General features: G+C 53.9%; 1 protein-coding gene across 4 annotated transcripts in view; it reads right to left on the bottom strand.

The window, feature by feature from the left end:
- ACSBG1 (acyl-CoA synthetase bubblegum family member 1) overlaps positions 1 to 13,826 on the bottom strand; it is a 49,373-nt gene that overhangs the window by 19,925 nt on the left and 15,622 nt on the right. For 2 of the 4 annotated variants that reach the window (XM_067755434.1, XM_067755448.1), the window contains exons 2-3: positions 7,789 to 7,887; positions 6,689 to 6,789 (exon numbers count right to left, since the gene is read on the bottom strand). In XM_067755434.1, coding sequence (XP_067611535.1) covers positions 6,689 to 6,789; positions 7,789 to 7,887 — 200 coding nt within the window. The remainder of the gene's footprint in view (positions 1 to 6,688; positions 6,790 to 7,788; positions 7,888 to 13,826) is intronic. The other 2 variants (XM_067755441.1, XM_067755459.1) reach the window with 1 other exon arrangement.

Below are 13,826 nucleotides of genomic sequence, written 5' to 3'. Positions count from 1 at the left end.
TGGCCACAGCAATGAGTCCAGAACCCCATGCCCTGCACAGGGGCCATGAGGTCACCGTGCTGGGCCTTGCCCTGAAGCAGCGCTCCTTGTGGGCAGTGACCGATCCACTCAGAGCCTCTCTCTTGCAGAGTTGGACAGTGACTTGCAGAGATCATGACAGATCCACCGAGATCAAGGGGTGGTAGGAGTCCTAGCACAGTGTGGGGAGCAGAGAGAAGCAGGCAGTGGCAGTGCAGCAGAGAGGGGCTGGGTTTGAGCAACAATGGTTGTCACCAGAGTGGGGAACCACGGAGGTCTCTTTCTTCCCATCCCCACTGGACACTTTCTAAACTTCCTTTCTTCTCTGCCTGTCCTCATGATAACCTCCATCAACTAAAGCCATCTGAACTCACCTATCTACCTATGTACCTACCTACTTACCTACCTTCCTACCTACATACCTACCTGGGTTTCTCCTAAAATCAAAGAACATGAAGTAGCAAAGATGGAATTAGACAAACAGACAACACCCACTGTTGGCAAGGGTGCTGTGCCGTTTGGAAGTGTGAATTGGTATGACTTTCCTGGGAGCGATTTAGCAATAAATATCAAAGGGATTAAAAAAGAAGTAACTTCTGACACAGCAATCACACTTCTAGAAAGTACCCATGGGAAACAATCAGAGACACACAGAGCAAGAACAGGGAGATGGATATCTTAGCAGCTCTGTTTCTATTAACAAAATCATTGGAAAAAACCCAGTGTCCAATAGGGGGACATGATAAATTCTTTAGGGTACAGCCCTATCATGGATTCATAGGCAGTCATCAAAATAGTATTTAAAAAATATTTAATGACACAAGGAGATGTCCAGAGTATACCCTCAATAGAAAAAAAGGGAACAAACAAAAGTGCATATAAAAATGCAGAGAGAAAACTAAAAAGATCTGCATCAAAGTAATATTGTTAAAAAGCTTAGCACATGGTGTGTGCTCAAGAAATCTCTCTCCGTCCTTTCTGACTAGACTCTGAACTTGTGATGCAAGCCCTGGACTTGCAATAGATGTTTGCCAAAAGAATAAATAAAACTGAACATGTGATGCCCATTGGGGATATAGACTGAGACCTCAGTGGTGGGGGAGCGGTGGGGTGTAGGGCATCCTTGAGCAGTGGAGGCAGGGCATTCCTACACATAGTACCATCAGAGGGAGAAGAAACTGAGTCTCAGAGGGGGAAGGAATGGCCAAGGTCACAGCAAGTTAGGGGCAGAGCTGGGACTGACTAGGACAAGACCTCTGACTGGCAGCTGCCTTGCATCCAGTGGCTAGGGGGCTGGTCAGTGAATGAGGTTTAGGCCCGGGGGTCCATGGTCTATTCCTTTGGGGATGGTGTTGGCGGAAGAGGAGAGTGGTACCTGAGTCCCCTGACCCTCTGCCACAAAGTAGGCTGCTCAGAACTGAGCAGGAGGGAGGCATCACGAGTGGGTCCAGGGCTGCTCTGGTACGTCTCAGCCAGCCTACCTGCAGGTGATTCCTTGGAGGATAGCAGAAATATAAGAAATCGGGATGGGTTGCCAGACCCTTAAATTTGTCCCCATCCCCTCACCTCGAAACTCAACAGGGGCATAGGTCTATCCCATGCCCAGCCATCTCACTGCTGCAATAACAGCCCAAACATGCCCAGGACCCAATCAAGGTCCCTATCACCCAGCAAGGCACCCCACATCCAAACCAGCCCTGATTCCAAACGGCATCCGAGGGTTAGATCTATGGGGAGATCTACAGAGAACCCAGCTAGCAGGCAGCCTGCAGCCAACAGCCCCAAGCACACACCCGGAGAATGTCCGCTGAGCACTGGGGGCGGGCTGTCCCAAGGCCCCGCTTGCACTTTGTCCTGCCTCTGTCTCGTCTCCCGCTCTCTCTCTCATGTTGCCCCACCTCGTCTTGGCCAGACTCCGGCCTGTGTCTTACAATCACCCATTGTGCTGGGAGTGGTGAGGCAGGCAGGGAGCTGTGTTCTCTGGGGCTCTGGAATAAAGGCTCCTGAACAGCAGAGGAAGTCACTCTCAATTAGCTGGGAAAGGGAGAAACACGGAGAGCAGAGAGGAGAAGCCCAGGGTGTTTTCTGCAGCCTGTGGGAATGGCCTTGGAATGAAGCTGATTAAGAAGAAGGAGGGAGACACTGATCCTGGGTAAATGTGGTTCTAGGGCCGGGACAGATGTCTATCTTCAGGACACGGCATCCTGCAGCTCCTGATGCAAAGGCTCGTCTGGGACGAGCACCAGGGTGTCCCTCTTCATACAGGGACCCTTTGCTAAGGGTCTTTGGAACCTGCTTAGCCCCATGCCAGGCACTCTGGGGATATATGAGGGGAAGAGCCCACGGTGGCTTCAGGACATGATGAGAGATTAGGGTCAAGGCCTGCCTGGGCCAGAACGGTTTGTCCAGCCCTTGGCACACCTGTGGCTTGACAGAACTGGACATTTTGATGAGGGAAGAGTTTTTACAAGGATCCCCAGAGGCTCCGCTTTTTTCAGCTGGCGTGGCTGAGATTACCACCTGTTCCCATTTCCTCTGACCTCTGGGAAGTCGTTCTACCTTCCCCTACCCCCACTCCCACCAGAAGCTGAAATGACAGCGATCCTCTGCCTCACACTGTGCCCAGGGCCCCTCCCTGCCCCCCAGCTGCAGGCTCTGAGCTCCCTGAGGACAAGGGTAGTACCTGTCTCCTTCCAGACAAAACACCACGCATGCCCTTGAAACATTTGGGAAAGGGTAGAAGCGTGGGACAGAGGGAGGCCTGGTGAACAAGCTGGGCTGAGCTCCCAGCCTCCTGACCTCCAGCTCAAAACTCCCCAGTGGGTGTGAGAGTTTCCTAGGGAGAGAGAGTGCAGGGAACAGGTCTGGCCAGCACCTCCACCAGCCCCATCACCGGCAGCTGCTTGCCTTAGATCCCCTCCTCTTCCCTGTGGTCTTGACATTGCCTTGATCCAGCTGGGGTTCACGCTTAACCCAGAAAGGGCTAGAAAAAAATGTATGTCTAGACCCAGCACAAGGCTGCCTTTGTGTGGAGGTCAGATCCCAGCTATTCTGTGGCCCAACTCAGTGGACCTGTCCCCGGGAGAACAGCCATCTGGGCAGCTCAGAGCCCAGCCTGGGGACCAGAGCTTGAGGACCCTCCAGCTTCTTGGGAACTCAAGGAGACCCAGGTGAACTCTGATTCCTGCAGGCAAGCCTCTAAGAGCTCTCCAGAGGGACTGCAGCTTGGCAGTTAGGAGGCAGGGGCTGGCCAGGGCATGCAGGAGGGGAGGGGACCACACCTAAACAGTCCCAAAGAGGCAGTGTGCCAGTTAAGACTTCCACATCTTACTAGCTGTGTCATTCTGAGAACTCACTGAACTTGTCTGAGCTCAGTTTGCCCTACCACATGAGAATGATAACAGTGCCTACCCCACTGCTGCCATGAAGAGAAGATGAAAGATGAAAGTTTATCCCTGAGCACAGAGCCTAGCAGACGGTAAATGTTCAGTAAAAGTTGCTCTTATTAAGGTTCAGATGTGTGGGGAAGAACGATTTAACCCACTGTAATCCGCTGAAGACCCTCTCCCCAAACAGTCTTTGGGACAGATAGTTGCCCTTCCTCAATTTTATGGAAATGGCAGCTTTGAGGCCCCTTCCCACACGTGGCTGCGCCAATATCCTCTCCCATACAGAGTCTGGAGCCAGGACTCTTGGAGCTGCTGGGGAATCGGGCAAATAAGCCTCAGGGCCAGGCCAGCACACAGGGGGCACTCAAGCCATGGTGAATCTGGATCTTACTGCAGCTGCGTTCCAGAGCTCCCCCCACTCCACCCTTCAAAACCCTGGAGGCTACACGAGTTGGGGTTCGGAGGAGTGTGACCCACAGGGAAGGCTTGTGGGAGCCAATGAGGTCTGGCACTGCCCTGGGCAGTGCCTGGGGTCCCGTGGGCAATGGTGCTGAGAAGCCTCCTCAGCCCCTCCCAGATTGTCCCCTTCTTCTTATCACCAGCCCTAGATGCTAAACTCCCAAGGGCAGACCACTCAGCTCAGGCCCAGGCCCAGAGGGAGCTTAAACGTCTGAGGCCAGCTAGAGGTCCTCCTCATCCAGGAAGCACCCTGATCACCCAGTTCCCAGGTAGCAGGCCTTCCTTCCTCAGCCTCTGTGTGCCCTTCACCCAGAGCCTGTCTGCCCTCAGACTAGGAGCGCTCTGAGGGCAGGATACTGTCCATCTCAGTATCCCCAGCAGCCTAGCCCTGCGCAGAGGATGGAGAGTCCAGGTTCGCCCCCAGCCTGGCTGTCCCTACCAGGTTCCCGAAGTCCTGATAAACCAGAATGGCTCTGCTGCCTCCCCTACAGTTGACTCCTCCTTCCCCACCCCTCCTTTAAAGTTGGTGGCCCCCTTCCCACCCTCGGCCCTTGCCTGGCCCCTGGCTGCCAGCCCTCTCTGATGGGTCCCTCTCTGGAATTCCCTGCCCACTTGTTTGAAACCTGTCTGTTCTCTGTGCCCCGCTGCTGCAGTGCTGCCGGATGCTAACTAAGATTAAGCAACTGAGGCCCAAGGGGCTCGGATTACTTGTTCCTCCTTGGAAACACTCCCGACACGGAATGCTCCACAGGACGCTGAACTTGCACCACATTGGCTCCCTTCCTGCCCCTTGAGTTGCAAAACACCAATGCCATCACTCACAGTCAGGACTTCTGAGCTCCAGGGCTTTGCTGTGCACAGTCCCCGGGTGCTGACAGCTGCTCTATAAGCGCTGCAGAGAAGGAATTATCCAGTCCAAGGAAAGAAAGCCTGAGCAAGCTGATGGGACCTGCCAGAGGTGACGCAGCAAGCTGCCCTGGCTCTCGGGAAGAGAATGTGGCAGCTGCCTGGGCCCAGCTGGCCCCTCTCCTGGGCTCTCTCGGTGCCTTTCAAACCCTTCCCCTCAGAAATCGGTCAATGCTTTCCTTGGTCCAGGTCCCTCTTCATCTCTAAGGAAGAGCAGAGAGGCAGAGTCCACTCCAGGAAAGTGCACACCTCAGGCCAGATCCCTGCCGAGGCCACCCCAAGACACCCAGCCCGGGAGCGGGGCAGCTTGTCTGATGGCAGCAGCGAGCCCCGCCGCGGTGAGGGGATTGGCGTTTGATCTCCAAGGGACCAGGCAGCCTGGGGAGCAGGGTATCTGAAGGCCTGCTCTGGTGTCTCCCCTTGTTACACCTTTTACGTCTCAGCTTCCTCACAGACCATGGGCATGGTGACCTTCGCCCAGCTGTCTGCCCTCCAGCCCATGACAGAGCTTGTGACAGAGCAGAGAGGTCCCAACTCTGTTCCTGCCCTCACATCAGGCCTGTCCTCTGACCGGGAAAGCCAAGTCAGAAGAAACGCTGAGGGAAGAGTCTTCAGAACAAAGGCTCCAGTCCTCTCCGCCTTCACTAGCCTCTTTATTGCCCCATTTGGGGACCCTTGGAACTGGCCTCCCCAGCTAGTCCCACTTCGAATGCTACCACCCACTCCCCTAAACCCACAATCCCTGTTTAGCCACGAGGAAGACCCTGGATGTACCCACATCGAAGAACATTCTACGAAATACACAAGCAGGGCTTCCCTGGTGGCGCAGTGGTTGAGAGTCCGCCTGCCGATGCAGGGGACACGGGTTAATGACCCGGTCCGGGAAGATCCCACATGCCGCGGAGCGGCTGGGCCCGTGAGCCATGGCCGCTGAGCCTGCGCATCCGGAGCCTGTGCTCCGCAACAGGAGAGGCCACAACAGTGAGAGGCCCACATACCGCAAAAAAAAAAAAAAAAAAAAAAAAAAAATACACAAGCAGTTCAACAGTCAGCTTGTCATCTCCCCCGACCAGCTCCCACCCAAACGAACGCCCAAGGGAGCTGGAGTGGCCTCGGGATCACCATCTGCCTTCTCTGAGGAGCCTGAAGCTGGGCAAATCACAACTGAGCTAACCAGCACCTCAGAGGAAGCTCTTCACCCGTGAGACGTGACACAGATCAGCGACAAGACAGCAACAATGTTCCATCCCAAGGACAGCACTGAACCCGGGAGGCAGTGATCCTCTGTGCCACGCACCGATTCCTTGCATTTTTTTTTAAACGTCTGTTGTTGCTACAATATTGTTGTACAGCCAATAAAAATGAACAAAAGCTGTGTTATTATCATTTTGTTGACTCGTCAGGGTAAATGATAACTCTGTTTCTCACAAGGTGCAATTATCTGGAAGTGAACGTCCTTGAAAGAGCATGTGGCCTCCCAAGCTTCCAGAAACATCTCTGCCAGCTCGGGCCGGCCAGCCTGCCCCTGGGCCCAGTCAACCCGCTTGGACTCTCCAAGGCCTTGCTTATCTGGGCCTCCTCCCATCCTTCAGCAACGGCTTGCCCTGGATGAGGCCCCAGCTGTCTTTCTACCTCTGACCTCTCTCCTTCCCAAACTTCTTGAAGAAAAAAACTTCCTCCCTCTTCCTTCCATCAGGCTTGGCCCTGATGGCGGCAAAGAGGGTAGGGGCGTGGTGGGGTCCCTGTGGGCATGGAGATCAGGATTTCCGCCTTCCCAGTTCCCCAAAGTTCTGTCCTGCGTGGGTCCCCTGGCTTGCTTCGTTAGTGTTCCGTCAACCCCCTCCAGCACACCCAGTACAGCTCCATCCCTGCCCTGGACCACCCGGCTCTGCCCAGCAGCCTCCCACCTGGCTCACCTGGAGAATTCAACTGGGCATCTTTCACCTTCGCTGGGGACGAGAGCTTGAGAGCATGGCTTAGGGGCTCTTTGGAGACTGTGTGCCCGTCAGTCAGGGAGCTGGCAGGGGAGGGGAAAAACAATTGTTAGAAGATGGCAGACTGGCCTGGGCTCCCGATGCTGGCCCAGAACACGTCTCAGCAGCCCCGGGGGTGACGCTGGCATCTCTGCCTCCCGGGTGTGTCAGGGGACAAGACCTTAGTAGTTGCAGGAGTTAACCTCACCCCCATGTCACCCTCCCCCTTCAGGTTCTAAGGACTCAGTAGAAAGAAAAATCAAGTCCTGCTCTGCTTTAATTTGCTGTGAGACTCTGGGCAAATGCATGCCTCTCTCTGGGCTCAAGTGTCCCCATCTGGACAAAGAAAGGCTTGGGGTCTGGCACTGGAGGAAAACTTTGAGGGTTGGGAGGTGCCCCCACCCCCTTTCTCTCCACCCCCACCAGCCCTCAGGCTTTGGGAATAGCCATGCTTAGAAACTCAGAGTGGAGCTGAGGACACTCCTACAGCTCTCACGAGTCCTAAGCAGGCCCCCAAGTGAGGCCCTCTCCCCTGCAACGGTGTCTGTGAGTGTGCCCTATGTCCATGACCTGATGGACAGAAGAGGCATGGGACCAGGGAAATCTGGGGCTCTTGCCATCTGTCTTCACTCCTGGCCCAGATCCCCCTTGCCTCCCAGGCTTGGCGGCTCTGGACAATGAATCTCCTCTTCTGGTCAACACAGCCCACGGGGTTACTGGGCCTCCATTATCAACTCAGCCTCACTGCTCCTTGACATGATTCCTCCTCAGGGTTCAACTGGCCAGACCTCAATCTCCTGGGTGGATGAGCAGATGGGGTTCAGTATACACCTCAGGGTCAAGCAGGATTACTCAACTCCGGGGACACCTTTCACAGTCATCGGGTATGTAAACAGAGCCTACTGGAGTTGTGCAGTGTGCAACCTGTGCAGCTGGTCTTGGCAGCCCTGAGGGCAGGACCCTGGCTCCAGGGAATCCCACCTGTCTGTCAGGGTGGGGCTGGTCCCATCCCTACCTAGTCCCCAGGCAGCTTGCTCAGTTACCTGCTTCTCACATTCGTCCTTACTCCTTGCTGGTACCGCAGGTTCAAATTAAGTTTGCAAACACATGCAGGCCCACCTGGTGCCAGTCTGTTTAAGAACCTGAGATAGGTTTTAAAGCAAAAGACATCATGAGGTTATGAAGGGAGGGCAGTGAGGAGGAGGGGGATGAGTGGGGTGCCAAGCTGGTCCCCTTCTTGGGAACTTTGTGAACAAGGCTGGGCCACGGGGCTGAAGCAGCCCTTCTGTTGCTATGGTGACCTGCTCCAGGGAGGCTGCCGGAAGGACTGAAAAGATGACAAAGCATGCGTCTGGGGCGAGGCCTGCTGTGCCAGGCAGAGGGAAACAGAGGGTTCTGAACACCGTGGGACTTGTCCTGCTGACTTTGGATCATCAGTTACTGCCATTACTCTCTTGGGTTGTTGAGTAAAAGCTGCCTCCACCTTGGGACAAAGAAGACTATAATGTTATCAAATGACTCCTGCACTCTGGGCTCAGACAATTACAGGGCAAATGGGGGGACACGCACATAACTAGGCGGAGGGTCCCACACTGAGAGTCCGGGGGAGGACTGTGAACTTGGTGTAACATCCATGCTCTATCTCGGCCCCTGTCCTCCAAAGATAGGGCTGCCCACAGGGTAAACCAAGTGCTTAAAGCCAATCAGCTTTTGAAATCACCAGCTGTGGGCAGCCACCCCCAAATTAGCCAAGGCATCACTGGCTGTAATCTCCCACCATCTTAACTGCTTCCTCACAAACAAGCCTGTTTTTAAATCCTCACCATCAAAAGGTACAGGCAGCATTTCTGTCACCTAATAAAATTTGCATAAACTGGTTCTGGTTTTAAACTAACTAAATGGGTTTCCCGGGTGGCGCAGTGGTTAAGAATCTGCCTGCCAATGTAGGGGACACGGGTTCGAGCCCTGATCCGGGAAGATTCCACATGCTGAGGAGCAACTAAGCCCATGCGCCACAACTACTGAGCCTGTGCTCTAGAGCCGCGAGCCACAACTACTGTGCCCACGTGCCACAACTACTGAAGCCTGCATGCCTAGAGCCTGTGCTCCGCAGCAAGAGAAGCCACCGCAGTGAGAAGCCCGCGCACCGCAAGAAAGAGTAGCCCCTGATCGCCGCAACTAGAGAAAGCCCGCACAGTAACGAAGACCCAACGCAGCCAAAACTAAAATAAATTAATTTAAAAAAAACCACCTAATTATCTAAATGAGTAAAGTATGCTCTTCCTCTTGGTTTGAACCTTCAAGATTTAGTCCCCTTAGGGGGAGGGTATCCTTGTCCATCATCTGAAACAGAATTTGCTGGACCCCCCTATAACTTTTTCCTGCTCACTTCACTCAAGGTCATACTAGTAACAAACTCTACAGGTCTGGCTTGTAACACAAAAATGAGCGAAACTGCATCGCGTCGAGGGCCATCTGCCCCTTCCCAAGGTGGCTGCTGCCTCACATGTCTTTGTTGGCCATGGTCGTCTTTAGTTTTTAATTCTCACCTGCATTACTAGTGGTCACTTCTTGCCACTGTCACTGTGCCGGCCTGTAGCAACTCACCTCCCTCCTACTTTACAGGGTTTTTTTGATAGCAGACTAGGAAATAAAATATCCAAGCTTGTTAGAATTGTCAGTTAACTCAGAGGAGATGGCTTCCAAAGTGAAATTTATAATGTTTTCCTCAAAGAAAAGAGATTTGGGGAGCAATCCCTTCAGTTTTGACTCCTTAAAAGCATTTTGGGCCCCTTCTAATTCTTGCTGCCATGCCAGAAGGAACAAGTGGCTGGTAAATGACCCCAGCAAGTGAGGTACGACTATTATAGTCAACACGATGAGCCGGGCAAAGGTGATTGACACGGTATCCCCGTCATTCTGGAATCTTAGACTCCTCCTGGAATACAGCGCTCCAGAACTTGGCTCAGTCCCAGAGGCGGAAGTTCCTAAGCAGCAGAATGACAGTTATGGTGGGAGAATGGCCCAAGGAGGCTGACTTGCCCTGCTTTACTCATTCCTAGGAGGAAGAAGATCCAAAAAGTATCCCTGGTGAGGACGGGAATTGCTCTCAACCCCAGCTCACACTACACACACACACACACACACACACACACACACACACCATGAGCATCTTGCCTTTACTCACTTTCACAGAAGCAAAAACTTCTTCAGCACCTGCCCAGTAGCACAGGGAGCAAGAAAACACTTGAAGGGCATGTATGAGCAGACATATTGTGATGTGTGTGGGGCAGGCAGAGGAGTCTGGGAGAGCCCGCACTCTCCTCTCTCTGAACTGGCTCTCCTTTCTCCTCCAATCTTGGCAGAAGAGCTGATGGGAACCATTTAAAGACACAGCCTGCCAAAAGCTTCCTTCAGCTCCTCCAGGAAGTCCTCCCGGATTATCCCCAACACCTCTCACCCTTGTAGCCCTCAAACACTCAGGTTTGGGTTTTGAAGGCCACACGTGGCTTGGGAAGCTCCTTGAGAGTACGGGTCATGTCTGATTCAACCCTGACCTCTGTCCCTCAGTACTCTCTGGCATGCAGTTGGAGCTCAGTAAATGTTCGTTGGATCTAATTGTTCCCAAGTTGTCACTATGCGTGTGACACGTAAGTCGAGGGGAGCCTTCGTTTTCCATGTGAACCCCTCATGGATGGGGATCCATCTCCTCTTTATTTCTGTGGCTCTTTCTTCCCAATCAACCCTCTGCTCTGTGTGCAGTAGGTGTTCAATAAATGCTTTCTTGAAATAATAGAGCGTTGAGATTCACCAGAGTCGGCCTGTTCAAGTCACTTTACTTGCCGTACAACCTTGGGCAAGTCACTGTACCTCTCTGAGCCTAGGTTTTCTGCCTAAATCCTATGACCGTTGTGAGGATAAGAGGATACATGTAAAGTGCTTAGTAGATCAACAGCTCTCATCCTTACTGGTGAACTCTCATGGATCTTTTGGGGAATAAGTAGGAAGAAATTCTTTGGTGAGATTAGGATGGTGACTAAGAAGGGTGAAAAGACCCAATCCAAGTCTGGGGGTCGAGACACCCTTCCAAGCCTGGGTACTCTCTCTGGGAGGCAGCGTGGGGGCCGGGAGGTGGGAAGAGGGTGGGATCCTTGTTCCTTACATGGTCCTCAGGGTGGAGCTGGCAGACCTGAGCAGGAGTGCCTCTGGCATGGTCCCTGAGGGGTGGCCACACCCTGCGAGCTCACCGGGGAGAGAGTGAGAACCTCAGAGAGCTTGTCCCAGCATTCCCCGGGAGAGCCGCATCAGCCCCAGAGAGGTCCAGAACCACAAAACCATCCTGCAATAGAGACACAGCGTGAGTCACCTCGTGGCCTGGCTGGGCTAAGGGGGCACCTGCCCTCCTTCCTGGACACGACTCACTGGCTCCCAGCCTCGGTACCGGACTGCAATTTACCGCCTCCTAAGCCCACATGCTCTATTCGCATCAGGAACAACGCAGCATTGCAGGAGGTGGCTGCCTTTGGCCTCCGGGCTCTCTAGTCCCCAGGATCAATCGGTCACCAGGATGAGCAAATACATCAAATTCTTGGGCCTCCTGCTTTGCAAAGACTCTTGCCCACTATTGGCAACCGTCCGGCCCCACACCGCCGTTTCTTGTTCTGGTTCTCACCTCTCTCTGCTCTGGGGGCAAAGGGAGAACCCTACTCCTATACGCCACAGGATGTTTTCAGTGGAGGGCGTTGCCCAAATACTTTCCCAAATCCTAAAAACCCCAAGTAGGGAGAGGAGCAGTGCCTCCTCCAAATCCCACGGTCCTGGCCACACAGGCTGGTCCCTCTGCACAGGCTGGAGCTCTCAACAGTGACCTAGTCTGCAGCGCTGCTTCCCACGGGTTTCCCCATTCCCCTGCACGGTGGACCCCACGCCCCCCACTGCTCTTTAGTCTGCATGACCTGCCCGTCTCACCTCAAAGATCAGTGCCCCTGAAATCTCTCTTGTGATTCCTGACTCCCAACTGGAAGACCCCCACCGAGGACTTAGAGAGGACTGCATGCCGCGAGGGTCTGGCTGCCGCAGGGCACTCACCTTCCTCCTTGGGGCTGGCAGGCACAGAGCTCAACATCCCCTGTGCTCCTTCAGCTAAAGCATCATGTGTGTCGGAGCCAGTGCTGCCAGGTCCCCTGGTTCCAGGTGATGATGCAGTGGGGCTGGGCGTCAGTGGGGACCCGCCCCATCCTGCCTTGGGCCTGCGGGTGAGGTGTGGCCCCAGATACCTTTGACCCATCTGGCTCAGGTCCTAGCTGCTCACCTGTGAGGCTTACATAAAGAGGGCAGGAGGCAGGGGAGGGGTCTAGATGCCAGTGCAGGTGGGCGTGTTGGCTGTCATCCTGGGTAGAGCCACACAAGGACACTGTTCCTGCCACTGGGCCCTCTACCTGGAGCCAGCCCTGGGCCCCAGGGGCTGGGCAGGAGGTTTGACTTTTTTTTTTTTTTTTAACTTTTCTTTACTAAATGCACGCATTGTGCCAAGTGCTTTATGTGCGTTAGCTCTCTGCATTCTCCCAACAACCTAATATGGAATGTAGTAATAGTCTCATTTTGCAGGTGAGGTGAGAGGCCCAGAGAGTTTTAGACTTGTTCAGTGTCACACACCCAGCAAGAGGCAGAGATGGCATTTGAAATCCAGGTCTCCATAACTGGCCCTGAAACCAGGACACCACATAAGCTAGATCTAACCATTATTTGCATCATAAAATTCAGCCAGGGCTTCCCTGGTGGCGCAGTGGTTGAGAGTCTGCCTGCCGATGCAGGGGACATGGGTTCGTGCCCCGGTCCGGGAAGATCCCACATGCCACAGAGCGGCTGGGCCCGTGAGCCATGGCCACTGAGCCTGCGCGTCCGGAGCCTGTGCTCCACAGCGGGAGAGGCCACAATAGTGAGAGGCCTGCGTACCGGAAAAAAAAAAAAAAAATTCAGCCAACAGCTCCATCTCACATTGCCTCTGGCAAGCCCCTCTTCCACGGTAACAATATCTCTGCACGTTGCCCTCTTGTCCTCAAACGCCCCCTCCACTTGCACCTCATTCCAGAGACTCTCAGGTTTGTGGCAGTAAACCTGCATCTTCTAAAACCTGGGCCATGCTCTCTAGAAACCCCCCTCCCAACCACTGTGCTGTTTCGCCTCCCACTCCCATCACCCCAGAGTTACCTCCCCACCTTAGTTTTCACCTGCCAACTGCCTTGGGGTGAGTGGGGATTGGACGAAGTAAAAAAATGGAGGCAGTCCCCCTGGGTGTTAGGGGGAACTTAAGTCCTAATTCGAAGGCTAAGAGTCAGGGCATAGCAGCAGGATGGGGCAGGAGTTGTTCCAAGGCCCTCCACCCAGTCAGATGGCAGATGACTTCCAGATTGCTACACTAAGCTGGCCTGTCACTACCAGCACACCAGCTTCAAGAGAATTCTGCCCTTTCAAATTCCAGTTTGTTTTTTGGCTGCAGTGCATGGCACGTGAGGTCTTAGTTCCGCAACCAGGGATTGAACCTGTGACCCCTGCATTGGAAACGCAGAGTCTTAACCACTGGACCACCAGGGAAGTCCCAAATTCCAGTTTCTTAATGGCCTTTTCCCCCAGTGATCCTTGCCCACTGCCACCTCAGGGCATCCTGAAAATTTGGGTTTGGGGTGTTGGTCCTGAGCCTCCCATGAGTTATGAGCCCTTTGAGAAACTGCTGGAAGCCCTCCCCTGGCCCCACCATCCATGTTTGCAGATGGTCTCTTGCAGTTTCAGGGCACCCAGGGGGCTTGGGAAGCCCATGCTATATATTAACAACCAACCCAGTGAACCCCAGAAGGGAATGCAGACTCTTCCTCTGTCCTGAAGAGAATACGGGCTGCCCCTCTTCTCCTCCTCCCGCTTTCCTAGTGAGGACAGAGCATTGTTGTTGATGATAGGAGTTGGCACTGGGGGTCGATGTGGGTGGGCATGGCGGGAGAAGTGTCCTCACTTCGGGGGTCTAGCAGGAACACGTACCCAGATCCCTCAGCCCCTCCCGGGCAGCTCGACAGCCACTCTGGATGTA

This window comes from Pseudorca crassidens, chromosome 1, assembly GCF_039906515.1.
Source record: "Pseudorca crassidens isolate mPseCra1 chromosome 1, mPseCra1.hap1, whole genome shotgun sequence".
NCBI lineage: Eukaryota > Metazoa > Chordata > Mammalia > Artiodactyla > Delphinidae > Pseudorca > Pseudorca crassidens.
The sequence above is the reverse complement of the archived record's forward strand: the minus strand, read 5'-3'. Positions and strand labels throughout refer to the sequence as shown.